Source organism: Pezoporus wallicus, unplaced genomic scaffold, assembly GCF_028554395.1.
Source record: "Pezoporus wallicus isolate ANWC-B61680 ecotype Strahan unplaced genomic scaffold, APGP_CSIRO_Pwel_v1 contig_13709, whole genome shotgun sequence".
Classification (NCBI taxonomy): Eukaryota; Metazoa; Chordata; class Aves; order Psittaciformes; family Psittacidae; genus Pezoporus; species Pezoporus wallicus.
Window position 1 is genome coordinate 1 of NW_026639600.1, and position 26,594 is coordinate 26,594.

The 26,594-nt window shown below is 60.5% G+C and overlaps 1 protein-coding gene across 1 annotated transcript in view; it reads right to left on the minus strand.

Moving 5' to 3' along the window:
- Positions 1 to 220: 220 nt before the first annotated feature.
- Positions 221 to 26,594, minus strand: part of LOC130602366 (maestro heat-like repeat-containing protein family member 1) — a gene marked incomplete at its 3' end in the record, with an annotated part of 47,965 nt that continues 21,591 nt past the window's right edge. Inside the window, exons 21-34 of the mRNA XM_057415163.1 lie at positions 26,086 to 26,232; positions 24,685 to 24,807; positions 24,241 to 24,320; positions 23,884 to 24,019; positions 19,864 to 19,959; positions 18,949 to 19,053; positions 18,724 to 18,859; positions 17,907 to 18,019; positions 17,106 to 17,258; positions 15,533 to 15,687; positions 14,306 to 14,471; positions 12,014 to 12,213; positions 1,764 to 1,901; positions 221 to 335 (exon numbers count right to left, since the gene is read on the minus strand). Coding sequence (XP_057271146.1) covers positions 221 to 335; positions 1,764 to 1,901; positions 12,014 to 12,213; positions 14,306 to 14,471; positions 15,533 to 15,687; positions 17,106 to 17,258; positions 17,907 to 18,019; positions 18,724 to 18,859; positions 18,949 to 19,053; positions 19,864 to 19,959; positions 23,884 to 24,019; positions 24,241 to 24,320; positions 24,685 to 24,807; positions 26,086 to 26,232 — 1,863 coding nt within the window. The remainder of the gene's footprint in view (positions 336 to 1,763; positions 1,902 to 12,013; positions 12,214 to 14,305; positions 14,472 to 15,532; positions 15,688 to 17,105; positions 17,259 to 17,906; positions 18,020 to 18,723; positions 18,860 to 18,948; positions 19,054 to 19,863; positions 19,960 to 23,883; positions 24,020 to 24,240; positions 24,321 to 24,684; positions 24,808 to 26,085; positions 26,233 to 26,594) is intronic.

The following is a 26,594-nucleotide window of genomic DNA, read 5'->3' on the forward strand; positions in this document are numbered from 1 at the left end:
GGATGATGGACAGTTGGATGATGAACGGATGGATGATGGATGGATGGATGATGGACAGGCGGATGATGAACGGATGGATGATGGATGGATGGATGATGGACAGGCGGATGATGGATGGATGGATGATGGATGGATGGATGATGGACAGGCGGATGATGGATGGACAGATGGATGGATGACGGATGGACGACGGACGGACAGACGGAGAGGCCCCGCTCACCTCAGCGAGGAAGGCCGTGGTGGTGATCCTCTGGCTCTCGAAGACGCTGCTCAGCGTCGGGATGAGGTTCTTGACGATCGGGGGCAGGCGGGGGCCGGCGTGCCGGGCCATGGCGCTGGGGGGAGAGACACAGGGGGCTGCGGCACTGCGGCTACTGGTGGCCACGGCACCGGGGTCCCTCCGCCCAGGGGTCTGTGGGGCTCGGGCACCGAGCCCCGTGCCATGGGGCTGCCACAGCGAGCTCCAGCCTCCTCCCGCGCCATGGGAGGGCAGAAGCCACCGGCACGGCCGTGGGCTGCCTGCACTGCCTGCACCCTCACATCTGCACCCCCCTGCAGGCAGCACCGGCCGCTGCCACCAGCACTGAGGAGCCGGTGGCCCTGGCCTGGGATGAAGCACGGGGCAGGCTGGATCCTGGCGCGCAGCAGCAGCCCTTGGCCAGGAGGGACGGTTCCTGCTGGGGATGAGACTCTCAAGTGTTTGGGAGGCTCAATAAAGCTTTGGTCGGGAACACTGGAAAATCCCAAGCTGCTCGTCTCCTCCGCAGCCATCCAAGAGCTATTAATGGCACTGGGTGGAGGGACAGAGAGAGAGCTCCTGGCCTGAACCAGGTTTCACCATACCCAGCCATGGGCTGTGTCTGTCCCTTGGCCTCACTGCCTAATGCCATGGAAGGATGGGCAGAGGCCAGCAGCCACCCGCAGGGACCGGGGCCGCTGCGATCCCTGATGGACTGCAAAGACACTGCAGCAGCAGGGAAAGGGAAAAGGAGTTCCCAGCCAAGACCTTTCGGTGTCATCCCTTGGTTAGAAGGGAACGGGGAGCCTGAGCTCCAATAGGATGGGCAAGCAAAAGGTCTGGATGACAGGGAGAGCGTGGAGCTGCTGGAGGGAGTCCAGGGGAGGCCACGGGGCTGCTGCGAGGGCTGGAGCAGCTCTGCTCTGGAGCCAGGCTGAGAGAGCTGGGCTGAGGCAGCCTGGGGAAGAGAAGGCTCCTGAAGGGGAGAGCTGAGAGCAGCTCCAGTGCCTGAAGGGGCTGCAGGGGACCTGGAGAGAGGGGTTGGGACAAGGGAGGCAGGGATGGGAGGAGGAGGAAGAGGGAAGAACTGATGGGATCTTGGGGAGTTCTTCCCCATGGAAGAGGTTTGGGATGCTCCATCCCTGGCAGTGCTCAAGGGCAGCTTGGACACAGGGGCTCGGAGCACCCTGCTCCAGGGGAAGGGGTCCCTGCCCTGGCAGGGGTTGGAGCTGGAGGAGCTTCAAGCTCCCTTCATCCCAACCCGTTCCATCATGCCATGCCAGGGCTGAAGAGCTGCTGCACAGCCCCAGTGGGACTGGCACAGACACACCACGGGGGGACCCCGCTGCCACCCCACTGTGGGCATCAGGGCAGAACCCAGCACCAAGCCCTCAGTGATGCTGCAGACCCTGCATGGGCTCCAGTGCATCCCTCCCCGCTTCCTGTGGGTGCTCTGCAGCCCCAGTGCTCCAATACAGCTCCTGCCCCAGTGCCGCAGGCGATGCCGGAGCAGCAGGGCCCTCACCCAGCCAGCACGGTGATCCCATCGTGGTGCCTCTCCGGGCTCGCCATCAGCTCCCAGGCACCAGCGCTGTCCACAGCCTTGGCCACGTCCTCGCTGCCCCCACGGACCAGCATCGCCTTCAGCGCCTGCACCGCGATGCTGCGGACGGGAGGGAAGCACCGGCGTTAGGTGGGGTTGGGTTGGGGTGGGGTGGGTTGGGTTGGTTAGGAGCAGTTGGGTTAGATTAGGTTGGGTTGGTTAGGAGCAGTTGGGTTAGATTAGGTTGGGTTGGGTTGGTTAGGAGCAGTTGGGTTAGATTAGGTTGGATTGGTTAGGATCAGTTAGGTTAGATTAGGTTTGGTTAGGTTAGGTTACGAACAGTTGGGTTAGATTAGGTTGGGTTAGGTCAGGTTAGGATCAGTTGGGTTAGATTAGGTTGGGTTGGGTTGGTTAGGATCAGTTGGGTTAGAATAGGTTGGGTTAGGTCAGGTTAGGATCAGTTGGGTTAGATTAGGTTGGGTTGGGTTGGTTAGGAGCAGTTGGGTTAGAATAGGTTGGGTTAGGTCAGGTTAGGATCAGTTGGGTTAGATTAGGTTGGGTTGGGTTGGTTAGGATCAGTTGGGTTAGATTAGGTTGGGTTGGGTTGGTTAGGAGCAGTTGGGTTAGATTAGGTTGGGTTAGGTCAGGTTAGGATCAGTTGGGTTAGATTAGGTTGGGTTGGGTTGGTTAGGATCAGTTGGGTTAGATTAGGTTGGGTTGGGTTGGTTAGGAGCAGTTGGGTTAGATTAGGTTGGGTTAGGTCAGGTTAGGATCAGTTGGGTTAGATTAGGTTGGGTTGGGTTGGTTAGGAGCAGTTGGGTTAGATTAGGTTGGGTTGGTTAGGATCAGTTGGGTTAGATTAGGTTGGGTTGGGTTGGTTAGGATCAGTTGGGTTAGATTAGGTTGGGTTGGGTTGGTTAGGAGCAGTTGGGTTAGATTAGGTTGGGTTAGGTCAGGTTAGGATCAGTTGGGTTAGATTAGGTTGGGTTGGGCTGGTTAGGATCAGTTGGGTTAGATTAGGTTGGGTTAGGTCAGGTTAGGATCAGTTGGGTTAGATTGGGTTGGGTTGGGTTGGTTAGGAGCAGTTGGGTTAGATTAGGTTGGGTTAGGTCAGGTTAGGATCAGTTGTGTTAGATTAGGTTGGGTTGGGTTGGTTAGGATCAGTTGGGTTAGATTAGGTTGGGTTGGGTTGGTTAGGAGCAGTTGGGTTAGATTAGGTTGGGTTGGGTTGGTTAGGATCAGTTGGGTTAGATTAGGTTGGGTTGGGTTGGTTAGGAGCAGTTGGGTTAGATTAGGTTGGGTTGGGTTGGTTAGGAGCAGTTGGGTTAGATTAGGTTGGGTTGGGTTGGTTAGGATCAGTTGGGTTAGATTAGGTTGGGTTGGGTTGGTTAGGATCAGTTGGGTTAGATTAGGTTGGGTTAGGTCAGGTTAGGATCAGTTGGGTTAGATTAGGTGGGGTTGGGTTGGTTAGGAGCAGTTGGGTTAGATTAGGTTGGGTTGGTTAGGATCAGTTGGGTTAGATTAGGTTGGGTTGGGTTGGTTAGGAGCAGTTGGGTTAGATTAGGTTGGGTTAGGTCAGGTTAGGATCAGTTGGGTTAGATTAGGTTGGGTTGGTTAGGATCAGTTAGGTTAGATTAGGTTTGGTTAGGTCAGGTTACGAACAGCTGGGTTAGATTAGGTTGGGTTAGGTCAGGTTAGGATCAGTTGGGTTAGATTAGGTTGGGTTGGGTTGGTTAGGATCAGTTGGGTTAGATTAGGTTGGGTTGGTTAGGATCAGTTGGGTTAGATTAGGTTGGGTTGGGTTGGTTAGGATCAGTTGGGTTAGATCAGGTTAGGATCAGTTAGGTTAGATTAGGTTGGGTTAGGTCAGGTTAGGATCAGTTGGGCTGGGTAAGGTCAGGTCAGGTGAGGTTAGCTCAGGTCAGGTTAGGATGGGTTAGGGGAGGTCAGGTTAGGATAGGTTTAGGTTAGATTAGGTTGGGTTAGGTTAGGTCAGGTCAGGTTAGGATAGGTTTAGGTTAGATTAGGTTGGGTTAGGTTAGGTCAGGTCAGGTTAGGATAGGTTTAGGTTAGATTAGGTTGGGTTAGGTTAGGTCAGGTCAGGGCAGGTGAGGTAAGCTCAGGTCAGGTTAGTATAGGTTAGGTTAGATTAGGTTGGGTTAGGTTAGGTCAGGGCAGGTGAGGTAAGCTCAGGTCAGGTTCGGATAGGTTAGGTGAGGTCAGGTTAGCTCAGGTCAGGTTAGGATACGTTAGGTTAGATTAGCTTGGGTTAGGTTAGGTCAGGTCAGGGCAGGTGAGGTTAGCTCAGGTCAGGTTAGGATAGGTTAGGTGAGGTCAGGTTAGCTCAGGTCAGGTTAGTATAGGTTAGGTTAGATTAGGTTGGGTTAGGTTAGCTCAGGTCAGGTTAGGATGGGTTAGGTTAGATTAGGTTGGGTTAGGTTAGCTCAGGTCAGGTTAGGATAGGTTAGATTAGGTTGGGTTAGGTTAGGTCAGGTCAGGTTAGGATGGGTTAGGTTAGATTAGGTTGGGTTAGGTTAGGTCAGGTCAGGTTAGGATGGGTTAGGTTAGATTAGGTTGGGTTAGGTTAGGTCAGGTCAGGTTAGGATGGGTTAGGTTAGATTAGGTTGGGTTAGGTTAGGTCAGGTCAGGTTAGGATAGGTTAGGTTAGATTAGGTTGGGTTAGGTCAGGTCAGGGCAGGTCAGGTTAGCTCAGGTCAGGTTAGGATGGGTTAGGTTAGATTAGGTTGGGTTAGGTTAGGTCAGGTCAGGTTAGGATAGGTTAGATTAGGTTGGGTTAGGTTAGGTCAGGTCAGGTTAGGATGGGTTAGGTTAGATTAGGTTGGGTTAGGTTAGGTCAGGTCAGGTTAGGATGGGTTAGGTTAGATTAGGTTGGGTTAGGTTAGGTCAGGGCAGGTTAGGATGGGTTAGGTTAGGTCAGGGCAGGTTAGGATGGGTTAGGTTAGATTAGGTTGGGTTAGGTTAGGTCAGGTCAGGTTAGGATGGGTTAGGTTAGATTAGGTTGGGTTAGGTTAGGTCAGGTCAGGTTAGGATGGGTTAGGTTAGATTAGGTTGGGTTAGGTTAGGTCAGGGCAGGTTAGGATGGGTTAGGTTAGGTCAGGTCAGGTTAGGATGGGTTAGGTTAGATTAGGTTGGGTTAGGTTAGGTCAGGTCAGGTCAGGTTAGCTCAGGTCAGGTTAGGATGGGTTAGGTTAGATTAGGTTGGGTTAGGTTAGCTCAGGTCAGGTTAGGATAGGTTAGGTTAGATTAGGTTGGGTTAGGTTAGGTCAGGTCAGGTCAGGTTAGGATGGGTGAGGTTGGGTTAGGTTAGGTCAGGTCAGGTTAGGATGGGTTAGGTTAGATTAGGTTGGGTTAGGTTAGGTCAGGTCAGGTTAGGATAGGTTAGGTTAGATTAGGTTGGGTTAGGTTAGGTCAGGTCAGGTTAGGATGGGTTAGGTTAGATTAGGTTGGGTTAGGTTAGGTCAGGTCAGGTTAGGCCAGGTTAGGTTAGATTAGGTTGGGTTAGGTTAGCACAGGTCAGGTTAGGATGGGTTAGGTTAGATTAGGTTGGGTTAGGTTAGGTCAGGTCAGGTTAGGATGGGTTAGGTTAGATTAGGTTGGGTTAGGTTAGGTCAGGTCAGGTTAGGATGGGTTAGGTTAGATTAGGTTGGGTTAGGTTAGGTTAGGTTAGGTTAGGTTTAGGTTAGGTTTAGGTTAGGTTAGGCTAAATTAGGTTAGGTTAGCTTAGGTTTAGGTTAGGTTGGGTTAGGTTAGGTCAGGTCAGGTTAGGATGGGTTAGGTTAGATTAGGTTGGGTTAGGTTAGGTCAGGTCAGGTTAGGATGGGTTAGGTTAGATTAGGTTGGGTTAGGTTATGTCAGGTCAGGTTAGGATGGGTTAGGTTAGATTAGGTTGGGTTAGGTTAGGTCAGGTCAGGTTAGGATGGGTTAGGTTAGATTAGGTTGGGTTAGGTTAGCTCAGGTCAGGTTAGGATGGGTTAGGTCAGGTGAGGTTGGGTTAGGTTAGGTCAGGGCAGGTTAGGATGGGTTAGGTTAGATTAGGTTGGGTTAGGTTAGGTCAGGTCAGGTTAGGATGGGTTAGGTTAGATTAGGTTGGGTTAGGTTAGGTCAGGTCAGGTTAGGATGGGTTAGGTTAGATTAGGTTGGGTTAGTTAGGGTTTAGGTTCAGGTTAGGATGGGTTAGGTTAGATTAGGTTGGGTTAGGTTAGGTCAGGTCAGGTTAGGATGGGTTAGGTTAGATTAGGTTGGGTTAGGTTAGGTCAGGTCAGGTTAGGATGGGTTAGGTTAGATTAGGTTGGGTTAGGTTAGGTCAGGTCAGGGAGGGTTAGGGATGGGTTGGGGTTAGCACATTAGGTTGGGTTAGGTTAGGTTGGGGTAAAGGTCAGGTTAGGATGGGTTAGGTTAGATTAGGTTGGGTTAGGTTAGGTCAGGTCAGGTTAGGATGGGTTAGGTTAGATTAGGTTGGGTTAGGTTAGGTCAGGTCAGGTTAGGATGGGTTAGGTTAGATTAGGTTCAGCACAGGTCAGGTTAGGATGGGTTAGGTTAGATTAGGTTGGGTTAGGTTAGGTCAGGTCAGGTTAGGATGGGTTAGGTTAGATTAGGTTGGGTTAATGGGTTAGGTTAGGTCAGGTCAGGCTTAGGGGTTAGGGTTAGGTTAGGATGGGTTAGGTTAGATTAGGTTGGGTTAGGTTAGGTTAGGTCAGGTCAGGTTAGGATGGGTTAGGTTAGATTAGGTTGGGTTAGGTTAGGTCAGGTCAGGTTAGGATAGGTTAGGTTAGATTAGGTTGGGTTAGGTTAGGTTAGGTCAGGTCAGGTTAGGATGGGTTAGGTTAGATTAGGTTGGGTTAGGTTAGGTCAGGTCAGGTTAGGATAGGTTAGGTTAGATTAGGTTGGGTTAGGTTAGGTTAGGTCAGGTCAGGTTAGGATGGGTTAGGTTAGATTAGGTTGGGTTAGGTTAGGTCAGGTCAGGTTAGGATGGGTTAGGTTAGATTAGGTTGGGTTAGGTTAGGTCAGGTCAGGTTAGGATGGGTTAGGTTAGATTAGGTTGGGTTAGGTTAGGTCAGGTCAGGTTAGGATGGGTTAGGTTAGATTAGGTTGGGTTAGGTTAGGTCAGGTCAGGTTAGGATGGGTTAGGTTAGATTTGGTTGGGTTAGGTTAGGTCAGGTCAGGTTAGGATGGGTTAGGTTAGATTAGGTTGGGTTAGGTTAGGTCAGGTCAGGTTAGGATGGGTTAGGTTAGATTAGGTTGGGTTAGGTTAGGTCAGGTCAGGTTAGCATGGGTTAGGTTAGATTAGGTTGGGTTAGGTTAGGTCAGGTCAGGTTAGGATGGGTTAGGTTAGATTAGGTTGGGTTAGGTTAGGTCAGGGCAGGTTAGGATGGGTTAGGTTAGGTCAGGTCAGGTTAGGATGGGTTAGGTTAGATTAGGTTGGGTTAGGTTAGGTCAGGTCAGGTTAGGATGGGTTAGGTTAGATTAGGTTGGGTTAGGTTAGGTCAGGTCAGGTCAGGTTAGCTCAGGTCAGCCTTAGGAGGCTCCTGTCCTGCCTGCAGCCCATCTGGCAGCCAGAGAGCAGCAGCAGAAGCAGGGCCTGGGCCGGGGCCAGGCGGGTGCCTGAGCCTGGGATGAGTTATGGGAGAGCTCCAGCCCGGAGCTCGGCGCTCCTTCAGCCAGGCCGGGCCGTGCGTGCTGGAAGGCATCCAGCCACCGGCCTGCAGGGAAGGCAGCCCAGACCCACTCCAACAAGGGGGGGTTGGCCTTAACGTTTTATAGGCAGGGATTATTGTGCTCCAAGCACAGAGCGACATATGGGAAACATACGTTATCCTGTCACAACAGCCCGAATGCGAGCCGGGGACACATCCCAGCCTCCCACGGAAGCGAAGGGAAAGTCTCTGCCACACACACAAAGAAAACATCGCTTAGGAAGAGGGGCTCAGCCTGGAATAAAGTCTGGTTCGGGGGGAAGGGAGCTTAGAGCTCCTCCAGCTCCAGCCCCTGCACGGGCAGGGACCCCTTCCACCGGAGCAGGGTGCTGCAAGCTCCATCCAACGTGGCCTTGAGCACCGCCAGGGATGGGGTCCTGGGGAGCTTCTCGACCCCACTGCCCACGGACCCCACAAAGACGTTGAACAGGGCCATTCCCAACGCTGATCCCTGAGAACACCCCTCATCACCGCTCTCCGCTTGGGCGCTGAGCCATGGACCGCGGCCCTTTGAGTGCGCCCAGCCGGCCAAATCCTGACCCCTGGCCCTGGGCTTCTAGGGCTCCATCAGCCTCCCAGCTCAAACCCACACGCGGGAGAGCCTGCGGTGCAGCCACCAGAGCTCCAGTGGGATTCACCTCCTCGCGGCACACGGAGGCAGCCCCGAACCCCTGCAGGATGCTCACGCACAACCCAGGCCCGGGAACCTCGCACCGGCTCCGGGTTACGGACACGAGCTCCACTCCAGGCTCCCCGAGGGTCCCGCTGCCGGCCCCAGCCCTGCTCCTGCTCCCGGTGAGCAGGGAGTGCAGGGGGTTAAGCTGCTTCAAGCGGCTCATTTCCAAGCCCTGCTTTTTCCACCGTGTCCTATTGGCCTTCCTTCCTCCCCACCAAGAGCCGGGCTCCTCCAAGCTCCCTTTCCTGCCAAGCGATCATATTCACCTTCACCAGCTCGCTCCGGCATCTCGGGATGACGAAGGCTCAGAATCCAACACGCGGACAGGAAACGACTTTGATATCGGAACCAGCTCCTGGGACAGCGCTGGAATCTCACATCCCTCGTGCTGGACAAAGCCTGAGCCCCCCTCTCCGTCAGTGATGCCCCTCCATCACTCACAGGGCACAGACTGGGTTGGGGTGAAGGGAGCTTAAAGCTGCTCCAGCTCCAACCACGGGCAGGGCAGGGACCCCTTCCCCTGGAGCAGGGTGCTGCAAGCCCCTGTGTCCAACCTGGCCTTGAACACTGCCAGGGATGGAGCATCCCAAACCTCTCCCTTCAACCCCTTCCATGGGGAAGAACTCCCCAAGCTCCCATCAACTCTTCCCTCTTCCTCCTCCCATCCCTGCCTCCCTCATCCCAACCCCTCTCCAGGCTCCCTGCAGCCCCTTCAGGCTCTGGAGCTGCTCTCAGCTCTCCCCTCCCCGCAGCAGAGGGACAGGATCCCCCCAGCATTCCCTGAAGCTGGGTCCTGGGGAGCTTTCCCCCTGCCCCGGCACCCCAAGCCCTGCTCCTCGGGCTCCAGCCTGTACCCCCCCATTCTCCCCATTCTCCGGGGGTTTTCCACACACCCGAAGACCAAGCAGGGATCTGAAGCCCAGCACATGTGGGAGCGGTGACGCAGGAGCTCTGCTCCCTCCCTGAGGATGCCGGTGCTGCTGTGACCCCAAGCATCACCAGCGGTGCAAGCCACGAGGACCAGCAGGAAGTCCCTGACCAGCTCCACCACGCAAAGCCCAAGGCCAAGGTGTCCACGTCCATCAGCAGGAGGGAGCATCCGGAGAGGGCCTGGGGGGGTCTCCCTCATCTGGGATGTGGGGGGTGCGGGACAGGGGGATCCCACTTCTGGGATGTGCTGCTGAAGAGCTGCTGGTTCCCCTGACCCTCCAGCTTGGCACGTTGGCTTTTACACAGCAGGATCTGGAGGCTCTTGCACCCTGATGCTTCCCCATTGGAATGGCCTTGCTGCCCCAGACGGGAGCCTGCACCAGCAACGGGGAGGCTCCTCCAGCCCCACATCCACGGATGGAGCCCAGCACGGTCTGGTTCGTGTCCCTGGTGCTGCGTGCAATCCAGATGCTGCTGGGGGAAGCGCGGCTGTTTCTGGCTCCTCCACGCCCTTCCCTGGGAGGCAAGCGGCTCCTTCAGCATTCCCGGTGTCATGGCACAGGCTCCGCAGGGATCAGCCCGTCCAGGAGCCGGGAGGTGGGAAGAGCCAGAGGAGAAGAGCCAGGTCTGGCAGCGGGAGGGAGCCCAAAGCCGCAAAGGCAGCGGGAGCATCGCTGCCATGGGGGGATCCGCATGGAGAGCGGGGAGCTGCTGCGCAGAGACCCCAGGGGACACGGGAAGTGCCAGCAGGGAACGGTGCCGCCGGCACCGGAGCAGCCACGGCGCGAGCCGGGATCAGCCACAACCAACGTCCCCCAGCAGGTCAGGGGCTAACTGCATCCTAACGCACGGCCTCACTAGGACACTGCCCAGAGCCCAGCACCGGCACCCCCAGCAGGGCCTGAGAGCAGCTCCAGAGCCTGAAGGGGCTGCAGGGAGCATGGAGAGGGGTTGGGATGAGGGAGGCAGGGATGGGAGGAGGAAGAGGGAAGAGTTGATGGGAGCTTGGGGAGTTCTTCCCCATGGCAGGGGTCGAAGGGAGAGGTTTGGGATGCTCCATCCCTGGCAGTGCCCAAGGGCAGCTTGGACACAGGGGCTCGGAGCACCCTGCTCCAGGGGAAGGGGATGGGCTTGGAGCTGGAGGAGCTTTCAGCTCCCTTCATCCCAACCCGTTCCATGAGCCTAAGGCAGAGCCCACCACGGCTCCGCAGCAGACGGGGGCACCGGTGGCTTGGCGTGGGTCAGGACTTGGCCTTTCCTCGCCGCTGGGAGGTGACAACGGAGCTGCCAAACGCTGCTAAAGCCCTTCCAGGGCGCTGCTGCTTTCCCTGGTGCCTCTCGGGGCTCCTCCAGCCTTCGTTTTCCTCCCCCAGCGCTAAGAATAGCCTGGAGCAAAGCCGAGGCTGGGAACTCCCGGAGGATGGGGCTGGAGGTGAGCCCAGAGCCTCCTCCCTGCTGCCAAGCCCAGCTCCAGAGCAGGCTCCGGCTGCTGTGCTGCTGCTGGAGCAGCCCTGAGGGCTCCCTGCAGCCCCTCCAAGCCCGCAGAGCCCGAGGGCTCCAAGGCACATCCCGCAGGACCGCTTGCTGCAGGGCTGTGCCATGGGCACACCGCGGCCACCAGGACCTGGTGAAGGTGGATGGAGCCACACAGGGCACAGGGAATGGCTGGAAGCATCCCCTGCACCCCGCAGGGAGCTGAGGACCTGCAGACATGGGGGGGGGGGGGATGCATTCCCTGAGCCCATCACGCCGTGGGTGCAGCCCCATGCGACACGGAGGGGACCGGCTCACCTAATGGGGGCTCTGCTGGAGGGCACCCCCTGGCCTGGCACAGGGGCACTGCTGGGAACATCCAGGAGCTGACGGCGCTCCGGAGGTCACACGGGGCTGGTGCGCCCAGGAGCATGGAATGGGCTGGGATGGAAGGGACCTTGCAGCCCCTCCAGTCCCAAGGCACTGGAACGGGTTGCTCAGAGAAGCTGGGGCTGCCCCATCCCTCTCAGTGCTCAAGGCCAGGTTGGACACGGGGGCTTGGAGCACCCTGCTCCAGGGGAAGGGGTTCCTGCCCCGGCAGGGGTTGGAGCTGGAGGAGCTTTAAGGTCCCTTCAGACCCAAACCATTCCAGGATTCCATAGGACCGAGACACACTGCAGACACAGAGTGTGCCTGCATCCCGCTTCCCTCCTCATCCTCTCTGGAAGCAGAGCTGTGACCCACAGCAGGGCTCAGGCTGTCACCCACAGCTGTGACCCACAGCAGGGCTCAGGCTGTCACCCACAGCTGTCACCCACAACTGTCACCCACAGCAGGGCTCAGGCTGTCACCCTCAGGTGTCACCCACAGCTGTCACCCACAGCAGTTCTCAGGCTGTCACCCACAGCAGGCCCAGGCTGTCACCCACAGCTGTGACCCACAGCAGGGCTCAGGCTGTCACCCTCAGGTGTCACCCACAACTGTCACCCACAGCAGGGTTCAGGCTGTCACCCTCAGCTGTCACCCCCAGCTGTCACCCACAGCACAGGCTGTCACCCTCAGGTGTCACCCACAGCAGCCACCCACAGCACTCACCCTCAGGTGTCACCCCAGGCTGTCAGGTGTCACCCACAGCTGTCACCCACAGCAGGGCTCAGGCTGTCACCCACAGCACTCACCCTCAGGTGTCACCCACAGCATTCACCCACAGCAGGGCTCAGGCTGTCACCCTCAGGTGTCACCCACAGCTGTGACCCACAGCAGGGCTCAGGCTGTCACCCACAGCAGCACTCACCCACAGCCTGTCACCCACAGGTGTCACCCACAGGTGTCACCCACAGCTGTCACCCACATGCTCTGTGCCCATCTCTCCCTCCCCATCCCCAGCACCCGCTGCTCTGGAGCCACCCCAGCCCCGTGGGGCCACCCCACGCCGGTACCTGCATGGCTGGAGGCTGCGGGGCGCGGGGCCCTGGCTGCTGCAGCTCCTGCGCTCGCGGCCCTGCAGGCTCTTGGGCAGCTGCACCCCCAGGGCGCAGCTGAGGCGCAGCAGGAGGGTGACGAAGAGGGGGGCATAGAGCCCCTGCACGGCCGGGCCGGCCTCCGGAGCACACAGCAGCTCATAGAGAGCACACGTGGCCTGTGGGGAGAGACGGGAGTGGGGCAGGAGGGTGAGCGGGGGGAACCGAGGGGTCTGGGATGCACCGGGAGCACCAGGAGTGGGGCAGGAGGGTGAGCGGGGGGAACCGAGGGGTCTGGGATGCACCGGGAGCACCAGGAGTGGGGCAGGAGGGTGAGCGGGGGGGACCGAGGGGTCTGGGATGCACCGGGAGCACCGGGAGTGGGGCAGGAGGGTGAGCGGGGGGCTGGGATGCACCGGGAGTGGGGCAGGAGGGTGAGCGGGGGGACCGAGGGGTCTGGGATGCACTGGGAGCACTGGGAGCAGCAAAGAGAAGCAAAGGGGTGGAGGGATGGAAGGGGGGAATGGATTCATCCTGGAGGGATGGGAGAGGGAATGGATTTAAGCTGGAGGGATGGGAGAGGGGGAATGGATTCATCCTGGAGGGATGGGAGGGGGGAATGGATTCATCCTGGAGGGATGGGAGAGGGAATGGATTCATCCTGGAGGGATGGGGGGAATGGATTCATCCTGGAGGGATGGGAGAGGGGGAATGGATTCAACCTGGAGGGATGGGAGAGGGAATGGATTTAACCTGGAGGGATGGGAGGGGGGAATGGATTCAACCTGGAGGGATGGGAGAGGGAATGGATTTAACCTGGAGGGATGGGAGGGGGAATGGATTCATCCTGGAGGGATGGGGGGGGAATGGATTCATCCTGGAGGGATGGGAGGGGGAATGGATTCAACCTGGAAGGATGGGAGGGGGAATGGATTTAACCTGGAGGGATGGGAGGGGGAATGGATTTAACCTGGAGGGATGGGAGGGGGAATGGATTCAACCTGGAGGGATGGGAGAGGGGGAATGGATTCATCCTGGAGGGATGGGAGGGGGAATGGATTCATCCTGGAGGGATGGGAGGGGGAATGGATTCAACCTGGTGGGATGGGGGGGGGATGGATTTAACCTGGAGGGATGGGAGGGGGAATGGATTCATCCTGGAGGGATGGGAGGGGGAATGGATTCAACCTGGAGGGATGGGGGGGGAATGGATTCAACCTGGAGGGATGGGAGGGGGAATGGATTCATCCTGGAGGGATGGGAATGGATTTAAGCTGGAGGGATGGGAATGGATTTAAGCTGGAGGGATGGGAATGGATTTAAGCTGGAGGGATGGGAATGGATTTAAGCTGGAAGGGGGGAATGGATTCAAGCTGGAGGGATGGGAATGGATTTAAGCTGGAGGGATGGGAATGGATTCAAGCTGGAGGGATGGGAATGGATTTAAGCTGGAAGGGGGGAATGGATTCAAGCTGGAGGGATGGGAATGGATTTAAGCTGGAGGGATGGGAATGGATTCAACCTGGAGGGATGGGAATGGATTTAAGCTGCCAGAGGGGAGGCTGAGATCGGATCTCGGGCAGTTCTTCCCCATGAGGGTGCTGGGGCACCGGGATGGGATCAAGGAGAAGCCGTGCCTGCCCCATCCCCGGCAGTGCTCAAGGGCAGGTTGGACCCAGGGGCTCGGAGCACCCTGCCCCCGGGGAAGGGGTCCCTGCCCTGCCCTGCCCTGCCCGTGGTTGGAGCTGGAGCAGCTTTAAGCCCCCTTCCTCCCAGCTCACCGCAGGGTCCTCTCCACCCCAGCGCCCCCTCTCCACATCCCTCCGCAGCTCTTTGGGATGCTCGGCATCCCAGCGTTGGTTTCTGCCCCTGGGGGACGAGGAGCAGACGCAGGAGCCGCGTTTGGGGGGCAGGAGGACACCGCACACGCACGGGATGCCCCGGAGCCCCATTGAGGCGGGGTGAGGAGCGCAGGGGGGCAGGAGCAGCGCAGCTGGGGGGGGGGGGGGGGGGGCACCCCCGTTGCACAGCAGCTGCAGCAGCAGGAAACCCGCACATCTGGCTCCAGCTCCGGGAGGCATCAAACGCAAAGCGCTCTGCCCCGGGGGACCAGCACCTGCGAGCCCTTTACGAGCCGGTGCCTGGGCTCTAATGGGCATTAGGCTCGGCACCCCCCTTCCCAAGCCTTGGCACAAGGGAAGCGCTGCAGGTGTGGGGAAGGGGACCCTCGATGGGGCTGCGACCGGGGTGGCCCCGCAGCGGGGTACTCACAGCCAGCGGCAGAGGGGTGGCGATGCGCTCCGAGCCGCTGCCCAGCAGGAAGCTCTTGCTCTCCTTGTAGGGCACATCCCTGTTCACCTTGTCCAGGAGCTGCTCCAGGATCTGCGAGGTGAGGCCGGGCTCGGTGGCCAGGGACCTCCACATGGTGCACGTGTGGCTGCAGGGCAGGGCAGGAGGGAGCTTTGGCACCGGGAGCGCTCCGGGCAAGCACCGGGTCCCTCCCTGAGCCAGGGAACACTCGGGTCCCATCGCCAACAGCACTGGAACAAGGGTGAGGAGCACATCACCAGGTCCCACAGCACAGGAACCGATTGGCTCCGAGCCCCTGTGTCCAAGCTGCCCTTGAGCACTGCCAGGGATGGAGCATCCCAAACCTCTCCCTTCAACCCCTGCCATGGGGAAGAACTCCCCAAGCTCCCATCAACTCTTCCCTCTTCCATGGAGGATGGAGCTGGCAGAGGGTCCGGTACCCCTGGGCTCGATTCACAGTCACGGACTCATGGAATGGGCTGGGATGAAGGGACCTTAAAGCCCCTCCAGCTCCAACCATGGGCAGGGACCCCTTCCCCTGGAGCAGGGTGCTCCGAGCCCCTGTGTCCAACCTGCCCTTGAGCACAGCCAGGGATGGGGCAGCCACAGTCGCTCAAGGCTCAGCTTGGGGCTGGCACCAACTCAGCAGCCTGGGGGGATGAGACCTGCCCCATAATCATAGAATCATAGAATGGAAAGGACCTGAAGCTCAGCCAGTTCCAACCCCGTGCCACGGGCAGGGACACCTCACCCTAAACCATGGCACCCAAGGCTCTGTCCAGCCTGGCCTTGAACACCGCCAGGGATGGAGCATTCCCAACCTCCCTGGGCAACCCATTCCAGTGCCTCAGCACCCTCACAGGAACGAATTTCCTCCTTAGATCCAATCTAAACTCCCCCTGTTTCAGTTTGAACCCGTTACCCCTTGTCCTGTCCCTGCAGTCCCCAATGAAGAGTCCCTCCCCAGCATCCCCATAACGCAGCCCTGAGCACCCCAAGCTCCCCGGAGCCAGCTTTGCTGCCCAGCAATCCCCCCCTGGAAGGCAGCTCCGGCTGCAGGCAGCTCCCCAGGGGAATTCCAGCTGGATCCCATTGCTGCTGCAAGGCACCAGGGCTTAACCACAGCCTGGGCCAAAGCCCAGGACCACGGGGGGGGGGGCTGGATGAGCCCCAGGAGCAGGGCAGGACCTGTCGAAGGGCAGCGCGCTGCCCAGCAGGCTGGACACCACCACGCTCTTGTGCTGGGAGGCCAGGATGTAGACGGTCTGCTGGGCAGCCTTGCGGACGTGCTCCTCATCCACCTCCTCCAGCTTGCTGTGGATGATGCTCATGATGTCGGGGACCTGGGCAAAGAAGGGACGGAGGCATCAGGCTGAGCACTGGGTCCAACTGGGGACCCCTCACTGCAACAGAGACCTTGAGGTGCTGGAGCGGGGCCGGAGAAGGGAATGGAGCTGGAGCAGGGCCTGGAGCACAGGGGTGATGGGGAAGGGCTGAGGGACCTGGGGGGTTCAGATGGGGAAGGGAAGGCTCAGGGGGACCTGATGGCTCCCTCCAAGTGCCTGCCAGGAGGATGGAGCCAGGAGGGGCTGGGCTCTGCTCCCAAGGAACAAGGGATGGGACAAGAGGAACCGGCCTCAAGCTGCCCCAGGGCAGGGTTAGATGGAGCTGAGGAACAATTCCTGCCCCAGAGGGTGCTCAGGCATTGGAAGAGGCTGCCCGGGGCAGGGCTGCAGGCACCGGCCCTGGAGGTACCCAAAGGATGTGCAGATGGGGCACTCGAGGATGTGGGGCAGGGGTGGCCTTGGCAGGGCTGGGATCGGTTGGACTGGATGAGCTGAGAGGAGTTTCTCCCCCTTGGCTGATGCCATGACTGATCCTGGGGGATGCTGAGCACTCGGTGTCACTGCCAGGACAGTCCCTGCAGCCAGGACACGCGTGTCCCATCCCCTCAGGCAGGCAATGGGACTGGAGAGGACAAGGTGGGTGTGCAGAACATCGGGCAGAGCCCTTCTGGTCCCATGGCAGGGATGCTCCTGCTCACAGGGTATGAGCAGAACCGCTGCCAGCCCCCCCTGGAAGCCCAGGATCCTTCCCCACCTCGGGAGCTGAGGATGGAGGAGGATGGAGGAGGCTGCAGGGCTCCGAGGATGCAGCCAGGAGCATCCTGCCCCTGCCCCTGCCCCAGCCTCAGCACCGGGGCCGTGGGGGGGGCTCAGTGAGCCGGATGCAGGGAGATGCTGCGGGCCTGGCGGGGCTGTGGAGCACACCCTGAGCTGTGGCACAGGGAGCTGAGGAGCAGAGCACGGCCCATAGCACATCCCTGGGCTAAGAGCAGGGGCTGCCCCACCGGCTCCCAGGCTCAGCATCGGCTCCGGGTCCAGGACCTGCGCTGGATCCCACCCTGAGGGGAGTCATGGACCTGGGAGCGACCCCATGTAGGAGAGAGGGGAAGAGGCTGGAGAGGGAGCTCTGGTGCCCCAGCAGCCCCTGTGTCCAACCTGGCCTTGGGGCAAGTGTTCCTCTGGCCTGCGGCACCCACGGCTGATACAGGGCTTAACCACCTCCCTTCTCCCAGCAGGGATGGGCCCTTCCCTGTGCTGGATATCCCAATCCTGCCAAGGCCTGGAGCCTGCTGGAGCATCCCCGCCCGTAACAGAGGATCCCAGCAAACCAGCCCTGGAGCTGCCGGTGGGAATCTCTGGGGCTACAGCCCCACGGGAGGCCCCAAGCCCTGGCTGGGGGGAGGCCAAGAGCTCACCTTCTCCTGCAGGACTGCCCCGCGCTCCTTGAGCAGGGAGTTGATGATGACGGTGGCTGCACGGGAGCAGTTCCTGTCGGGATCCCCCAGCCCCTCGAAGAGGGCGAGCAGGAGGCTCAGGAGCTGCTCGGGAGGGATGCGCTTCCCCACCACCTGCAGGGAGCACAGATGAGCCCCATGGCTGCCATGGGGCAGTGAACACTGCCCCTCAGCGCAGAGCCCAAAGGGGAGCCCACGCTGGAGGCGATGCTCTCGTGGGACCCCACTCGGATCCTGGGGGTCCCCAGTGCAAGGGGGATGTGGGGCTGCTGCGAGGGCTGGGGCCTGGAGCCAGGCTGGGAGAGCTGAGAGAGGGCTCCTGAAGGGGAGAGCTGAGAGCAGCTCCAGGGCCTGAAGGGGCTGCAGGGAGCCTGGAGAGGGGCTGGGACAGGGGAGGCAGGGATGGGAGGAGGAGGAACGGCTTTAAAGTCCCTTCCCACCCAAACCATCGTGGTTCTATGGTTCTGTAATGGATGGGAGCGAGGGTCAGGCCGCAAGGTGCCATCAGCACCACGCTGACGGAGCCATCAGCATCACCGGATAACCCGGAGCCCAGGTTGTGCATCAGACCTGGGAAGGGCCACGCTGAGCCCCAGCCCAGCCAGGCAGGAGTCCCTGCGTGGGGGACCTCGCTGTGGGGCACTGACCCCCGAAGAGGGCACCAGCAGCTTCCCCATGGAGGTGAGCACCCCCAGAGGCCCCACGTCCCCCGCAGGTCCCAGTGCAGAGCCCGCGGCCGCGCTGGGCTCACGCTGCACGTACCATGGCCAGGCTGTTGCAGGTGTGGAAGAGGACGGTGAAGTCGGGCTCCTCCAGGCCTCGCTTCAGAGCCTTCAGCCCCTCCACCATCTCATCCCTGTGGTCCCGGGCGAAACCTGCATCCGAGCGGGAGCGGTCACGGAGCGGCATCCCCTGTATCCTGCATCCCAGAGAGACCTCCCCACGCTGCAGAGCTGCGATGTCCCCCGAGCCGGCCCGGCTTACAGGGAGGAGCAGGAAACTCAAGGGCCAGAAGGGCTTGCGCTGCTCTGGAGAGCAGGACCACAGGATCCTAAAGGTCTTTTCCAGCCCAGGTGGTTCTGTGATTCCCATAGAAGTCCTGCCGCGGTGCTGAGGGTTCCAGTGCCTCCATCTGAAGAGGAGGACTGACCTCTCCCGGAGGCGGCAGGAACGCCAGGCTCGAACCGGCTCCTGCCTGGAGAGCATCAAGGGGCTCCGGGAAGCCTGGAGAGGGGCTTGGGACAGGGGATGCAGGGCCAGGCCAAGGGGAATGGCTCGAACCTGCCCGAGGGGAGGCTGAGCTGAGCTCTCAGGAAGCTCTTCCCTGGGAGGGTGCTGAGGCGCCGGCACAGGGTGCCCAGAGGAGCTGTGGCTGCCCCATCCCTGGCAGTGCTCAAGGGCAGCTTGGACACAGGGGCTCGGAGCACCCTGCTCCAGGGGAAGGGGATGGAGCTGGAGCAGCTTTCAGCTCCCTTCATCCCGAGCCATGCCACGGCTCTGTTACCACATGCGAGGAGGGGTGGGCTGCGCATCCCTGCGCCCCACTGCGCAGAGCGGGGCAGCAGCTCCCCCTGCTCACCCTCGTAGCAGAGCTGGATGTAGAGCAGGCAGTAGACGCAGTCCACGGCGTGCAGGCGGACGCTGGGCACCGCGTCCGAGCAGCGCGGAGAGAAGAGGGCGATGAGGACGCTGAGGTTGTAGAAGGGGGTCACGGTCTGGGGGGACAAAGAGGGGGGGAGCCTGAGCATGGGGAGCGGGGGCATGGGGGGGGGGGGTGCAGGATGAGGCCCCCGGGCTCACTCACGCTGACGTTGAGGGTGCTCAGGTAGAAGTCCAACAGGGCGGCGCTGATCTCCACTGCCCGCTGCCGCTCGTGGTCCTTGCTCGACTTGATCCAGGGGCCTAAATGCTGCAGGGGGGAGCATCGTGTCCGTGAGGAGAGGCTGGGAACACTGGGGCTGTGGAGGCTGGAGAAGAGAAGGCTGCAGGGAGACCTCAGAGCAGCTCCCAGTGCGTGAAGGGGGCTATAGGGATGCTGGGGAGGGACTCTTCATTAGGGACTGCAGGGACAGGACAAGGGGTAACGGGTTAAAACTGAAACAGGGGGGGGTTAGATTGGATCTAAGGAGGAAATTCGTTCCTGTGAGGGTGCTGAGGCACTGGAATGGGTTGCCCAGGGAGGCTGGGAATGCTCCATCCCTGGCGGTGTTCAAGGCCAGGCTGGACAGAGCCTTGGGTGCCATGGTTTAGGGTGAGGTGTCCCTGCCCGTGGCAGGGGGTTGGAATCGGATGAGCTTCAGGTCCTTTCCAACCCCAACCATTCCTCGGTTCTGTTCCACCAGGAAGGAGGGGAGCAGCTCAGCTGCTTTGCCTTGGGCACCCAAGGGCTCCTTCAGGCTGCAGGAACCACCCCCCGAGCCAACAGCCCAAGTGCCCCTCGGTGAGGCTCCGGTTGCAGGTCCCCTGCTAACAGGGACCTCCTCCTCCTCAGCGCTGGCAAGAGGAGGAGCGGACCCAGGGGTCCCCAAGGAGCCTGCCCCAAGCAGGCTGCGTGCAGGAGGATGCTGAGGGTCACAGCAGACCTCGTGGCACACGGAGAAGCCCGGACCCGTCCCGCTGGTGCCAGCTCTGGGTCCAAAGCCCGAGCTCCGGTGGCCCACGGACCCCTCCGCTTCCCCGCTGCCCCCCGCAGAAGGCACCGGAGCCGGGCTGCACCCACCGCAAACATGTCCTGGAGCCCATGGGGGGTGAGGTTCCTCTGCAGGAGGCCCTTGAGCAGCTCTTGGAGGGCACTCATGGTGTCACCGTAGAGCGCCTGCGGAGGAGACACGGCTCGGAGGCTCCGCAGGGGCCACGCCGCATCCCGCAGCCACGGGTCTCAACGCAGCTCTCCGCAGCCTGTGCCCGGTCCAGCCACCTCCGGCTCAGCAGGGGCTGAAAGCTGGCTGTAAATCCCCTGCCCTGGCAGCGCTGGGCACCGGCTGGGCATCGGCACCGTGCGGGCCGTGACCGGTGCCAAGAGCCGGCGTGCAGCAGGGCTGAGCACGGATGCTGCCCAGAGGAAATCTGGTCCTTCCCCTGCTGGGGCTACATTCCAGCGAGCCCAGGTGGAATGGGCCCCGGAAGATGCTCAGGGATCCCTTTTGGGATGCGATTCAGGATGCAGGTGCTGGGTGCAGCGATGATGGAGGGAAGGGCTGGGATCCAGGCTGGAGGGGCAGGAACCTCCTGGGGCTCAACCAGGCCAAGGGCAAGGTCCTGCCTGTGGATCGGGGGAACCCCAGCACTGAGCCAGGCTGGGGGAGAGGGGCTGGAGCCTGAGGAGCAGGACTTGGGGGGCTGGGGGAGGAGAACCCCCCCCCGTGTGCTGGGTGCACCCAGAGTGGAAGCAGCAGCGCAGGGAGGGGACCCTGCCCCTCTGCTGCGGGAAGGGGAGAGCTGAGAGCAGCCCCAGAGCCTGAAGGGGCTGCAGGGAGCCTTGGGACAAGGGAGGCAGGGATGGGAGGAGGAGGAAGAGGGAAGAGTTGATGGGAGCTTGGGGAGTTCTTCCCCATGGCAGGGGTTGAAGGGAGAGGTTTGGGATGCTCCATCCCTGGCAGTGCTCAAGGGCAGCTTGGACACAGGGGCTTGGAGCACCCTGCTCCAGGGGAAGGGGTCCCTGCCCTGCCCGTGGTTGGAGCTGGAGGAGCTTTAAGGTCCCTTCACCCCAAACCAGGCTGGGATTCTGCAACCTCCAAACCTCTGAAGCTCCATAGGAGGGGAGGGAAGCAGAAAGGGAATTCTTAACCCCAGTTCCAGGCCAGATGCCTGTGAACACCAGGCAGGGGGAGCCCCGGGCTGCTCCCCACCTGGGCACAGCACCCACGGGGCCAAGCAGGGTTTGTGCCAGCACCACAGCTCCCTTTGGAAAGGGCCCTCCTCCCCTTAGGCTCCAGCATCCCCGATCCCCCTCCAGGGAGCTCATGCTCTCACCACCAGCTTGCCCTGGTGAGGAGCTCGGGTTCCCGCTGCAGTCAGTGCAGCAGAGGGGCCGGGCTGGGGGAGATGAGGGAGCAGAGGGAACACCGGAGCCAGTTCCCCCCTGCCTGGATTGAATGCAGCCCCTTCCCACGGCTGATCCAGGGGCAGGGGGGGACAGGATGCACCTTGTTGGCTCCTGGGAATGCGAGGAGGCCCCGGGACGCTGCCCCAACCCCAACGTCCCCGAGCAGCACCAGGGAACAAAGCTGGATCTTAACATCACATCGGCTTTGTGCTGCTCCGGGTATTCCTGCTCCTTGGTACAGCATCCCCCTGTCTGCCCTGGGTATTCCTGCTCCTTGGTACAGCATCCCCTGCCTGCTCCAGGTATTCCTGCTCCTTGGTACAGCATCCCCCTTCATGCCCTGGGTATTCCTGCTCCTTGGTACAGCATCCCCTGCCTGCTCCAGGTATTCCTGCTCCTTGGTACAGCATCCCCCTGCCTGCTCCAGGTATTCCTGCTCCTTGGTACAGCATCCCCTGCCTGCTCCAGGTATTCCTGCTCCTTGGTACAGCATCCCCCTTCATGCCCTGGGTATTCCTGCTCCTTGGTACAGCATCCCCTGCCTGCTCCAGGTATTCCTGCTCCTTGGTACAGCATCCCCTGTCTGCCCTGGGTATCCCTGCTCCTTGGTACAGCATCCCCCTGTCTGCCCTGGGTATTCCTGCTCCTTGGTACAGCATCCCCCTGTCTGCCCTGGGTATTCCTGCTATTTGGTACAGCATCCCCTGCCTGCTCCAGGTATTCCTGCTCCTTGGTACAGCATCCCCCTTCATGCCCTGGGTATTCCTGCTCCTTGGTACAGCATCCCCCTTCATGCCCTGGGTATTCCTGCTCCTTGGTACAGCATCCCCTGCCTGCTCCAGGTATTCCTGCTCCTTGGTACAGCATCCCCTGTCTGCCCTGGGTATTCCTGCTCCTTGGTACAGCATCCCCCTGCCTGCTCCAGGTATTCCTGCTCCTTGGTACAGCATCCCCCTGTCTGCCCTGGGTATTCCTGCTCCTTGGTACAGCATCCCCCTGCCTGCTCCGGGTATTCCTGCTCCTTGGTACAGCATCCCCCTGCCTGCTCCAGGTATTCCTGCTCCTTGGTACAGCATCCCCTGCCTGCTCCAGGTATTCCTGCTCCTTGGTACAGCATCCCCCTTCATGCCCTGGGTATTCCTGCTCCTTGGTACAGCATCCCCCTGCCTGCTCCAGGTATTCCTGCTCCTTGGTACAGTATCCCCCTTCATGTCCTGGGTATTCCTGCTCCTTGGTACAGCATCCCCCTTCATGCCCTGGGTATTCCTGCTCTTGGTACAGCATCCCCCTGCCTGCTCCGGGTATTCCTGCTCCTTGGTACAGCATCCCCCTTCATGTCCTGGGTATTCCTGCTCCTTGGTACAGCATCCCCCTGACTGCCCTGGGTATTCCTGCTCCTTGGTACAGCATCCCCTGCCTGCTCCAGGTATTCCTGCTCCTTGGTACAGCATCCCCCTGTCTGCCCTGGGTATTCCTGCTCCTTGGTACAGCATCCCCCTGCCTGCTCCAGGTATTCCTGCTCCTTGGTACAGTATCCCCCTTCATGTCCTGGGTATTCCTGCTCCTTGGTACAGCATCCCCCTTCATGCCCTGGGTATTCCTGCTCTTGGTACAGCATCCCCCTGCCTGCTCCAGGTATTCCTGCTCCTTGGTACAGCATCCCCCTTCATGTCCTGGGTATTCCTGCTCCTTGGTACAGCATCCCCCTGCCTGCTCCGGGTATTCCTGCTCCTTGGTACAGCATCCCCCTTCATGTCCTGGGTATTCCTGCTCCTTGGTACAGCATCCCCCTGACTGCCCTGGGTATTCCTGCTCCTTGGTACAGCATCCCCCTGCCTGCTCCAGGTATTCCTGCTCCTTGGTACAGCATCCCCCTGTCTGCCCTGGGTATTCCTGCTCCTTGGTACAGCATCCCCCTGTCTGCCCTGGGTATTCCTGCTCCTTGGTACAGCATCCCCCTGCCTGCTCCAGGTATTCCTGCTCCTTGGTACAGCATCCCCCTGCCTGCCCTGGGTATTCCTGCTCCTTGGTACAGCATCCCCTGCCTGCTCCAGGTATTCCTGCTCCTTGGTACAGCATCCCCCTGTCTGCCCTGGGTATTCCTGCTCCTTGGTACAGCATCCCCCTTCATGTCCTGGGTATTCCTGCTCCTTGGTACAGCATCCCCCTGCCTGCTCCAGGTATTCCTGCTCCTCGGTACAGCATCCCCCTTCATGCCCTGGGTATTCCTGCTCCTTGGTACAGCATCCCCCTGCCTGCTCCAGGTATTCCTGCTCCTTGGTACAGCATCCCCCTTCATGCCCTGGGTATTCCTGCTCCTTGGTACAGCATCCCCCTGCCTGCTCCAGGTATTCCTGCTCCTTGGTACAGCATCCCCCTTCATGCCCTGGGTATTCCTGCTCCTTGGTACAGCATCCCCCTGTCTGCTCCAGGTATTCCTGCTCTTGGTACAGCATCCCCCTTCATGTCCTGGGTATTCCTGCTCCTTGGTACAGCATCCCCCTGCCTGCTCCAGGTATTCCTGCTCCTTGGTACAGCATCCCCCTTCATGCCCTGGGTATTCCTGCTCCTTGGTACAGCATCCCCCTGTCTGCTCCAGGTATTCCTGCTCCTTGGTACAGCATCCCCCTTCATGCCCTGGGTATTCCCACCTCCTTGGTACAGCATCCCCCAGCCTGCCCTGGGTATTCCCACCTCCTTGGGAATGGCATCGGCTCCATTCTCCTCCCTGTCCTTGGCCAGCTCCAGCGGTGGAAGCGCCAGCACTCCAGCCAGGCACGTGTCAATGAGCTCTGTCCGGTCAGGGTCACTCAGGTGGGGCTCCAGGATGCTGATCCCAGCTTAAGGAAGCAACATGGATCACCGAGCCCTAGGGGAGCCCTCACCCAGGGAAGCAGGGAACTCGGGGCAGGCGCTCCAAGCAGGTCCAGCACGCCTGGCACTGCTCTGCGGATGCAGCCAGCACGGGAGAGCAGCAGGGGAGCCGCGGGGTGAAGCAGGCCGGGGTGAGGCTCCATCACTCCCGCAGGGATGGGCGCACGGGAAGGATACACCAGGTAAGTGCAGGCGACCATGGCCCGCTGGCGAACCGGCGTCCGCAGCGTGTCCTGGGGCTCTGCCTTCATGAACTCCTGGAGGGCAGCGCAAGGGGACGGTGAGGGCCACGTCCAGCCCCATCGCTTGCCAGGCGTGGGGAAGGTGTGCTGTTATCCCCACACGTGGAATGCTGCACACCCCCCCCCACGCCCTGGGACGGGTGTGCACGGGGATGGAGGCAGCAGCATCGCTCGCAGCGAAGGATGCTGGAAGGGCAGAGCCCACCCCACGGGGGTCCACGGCTCCAGCAGACACCCGGGGATGGGGCTCCTCAAGGCAAACTCTTACCCAGCCTTCCCTCAGGAGCACAGCTCCGGGCAGGGAGCAGCTCCAGCCACGTGTAACCCCCGGTGACGGGGCTCGGGCACCCCCAGACCACCCCCTCAAGGCTTCTCTTACCACCATCTGGGCCACGAGCTCGGCCTTGCGGGAGAAGCTGAAGTCCCCACACTTGCCCCCTTTGCAGATGGCCTGGCTGATCATGCAGATGCTCCGGATGAGGCAGAGCTTCAGCGTCAGGTCCTGAGAGCACAACGCAGGGTGAAGATCAGGCTCAAACCCACCCCAACACAGCCCACCCCAAACGGGCGTCCCTGCACGGAAACCAGAGCTCAGGCTGAGCCCGTGCCCTTGGTGTGAGGGCTCAGCTCCCTGCTCTCCATCCCTGCCTCAGGCTCCCTGCTGGCTGCGGAGCACCAGGAACCCCCCATCCCTGCTGCCACTGGAGCACATGGGATGAGGACACTGCTGCAGGGCTCCCTCCCCTCAAAGCAGCCCCTGAGGACAGAGATGCTGAGGGGCAGCTCCATAGGATGCCAGGAGCCGTTCCCCGTGCGCAGTTTGGGGTGCAGGACCGGTGACATGGGGAGGCATCACCACCCAAAGCGCTCCCCTCGTCAGGGAGCAGGGCAGGGGCTCTCAAGGAGGGGGTCCCAGCTCGGGGCTGGAGAGGCAGAAGCTGTTAGTACCAGGGAGCCCAGAAGGAGAAGGCATTAGTGGAGCCCAGCAGAGCCCTTGGCCAGAGCCCAGCCTGGCTAACGGCAATGTCCCTGTCGGCCTTTGGAAAGAGAAGCACGGAGAGATGCGTTCACACGAGAGCAGAGGTGATTCTGCTCTGCTCTGCCCTGCTGACCCCAGCACCAGAGGGACCTGGAGCTGCTGGGGAGAGCCCAGAGGAGGCTACGGGGATGCTGCGAGGGCTGGAGCAGCTCTGCCCTGGAGCCAGGCTGGGAGAGCTGGGCTGGGGCAGCCTGGGGAAGAGAAGGCTCCTGAAGGGGAGAGCTGAGAGCAGCTCCAGTGCCTGAAGGGGCTGCAGGGAGCCTGGAGAGGGGTTGGGACAAGGGCCTGTAGGGACAGGCCAAGGGGAATGGCTTGAACCTGCCTGAGGGGAGACTGAGCTGAGCTCTGAGGCAGAAGCTCTTCCCTGTGAGGGTGCTGAGGCGCTGGCACAGGGTGCCCAGAGGAGCTGTGGCTGCCCCATCCCTGGCAGTGCTCAAGGCCAGGTTGGACACAGGGGCTCGGAGCACCCTGCTCCAGGGGAAGGGGTCCCTGCCCTGGCCGGGGTCGGAGCCAAGAGGCAGAGAGCTGCTGTGAGCGCAGCACGGGGCTGCTCTCGGGGAAGGCAGAGCAAGAGGCAGGCAGAGGAGCAGCGGGAGCAGAGGAGCCCGTTCAGTGCCTCACACTGTACCTTGGTTTCTACCTTTATGCCCAGAACCTGAACAGGTGGAAAGAAGAGGACACGTTAGCACTGAAACGGGAACCTCCCTGTCCTGGGGTCCCGGGGCTGTCCCGGCACCTCACCTTGGTGTTGAAGTACTGGAAGATGTTCTTCAGGACGTCCGCTTCGATGCGGGGCAGCACCAGGTCCTGGGGCGCGCAGGCGGCCACGTAGCCATAGCACAGGATGAGGGTGCTCTTGATCTTCTCCACTTCGCTGTCGCTGCGGTCCTGGCAGGGCAGAGCAGAGCCAGTGCGGGCACCGGGGCTGCCAAGGGCCCCGTGCTGCTGCCGGGACCCCGGCTCGGGCTGCCTGAGCCAGCGACGTGGCCCCACAACACAGGGGACCCCAAAGCCCGTTGGGGATGCTCACTGCCCACCCAACAGCCACGAGCCCTGAGGGCCATCCAGTGATACCCGGCAGAGCCCAGCATGGGGGATCGGGAGCCCCAGCCCGGGCCAGGTTAACCCTGGCCAAGATAACCAAGGGCACCAAGTGGGTGAGCACCAGGGTAATGGGGGGGAACAGCACCAGGGTAATGGTGGGAACAGCACCAGGGTAATGGTGGGAACAGGACCAGGTTAATGGTGGG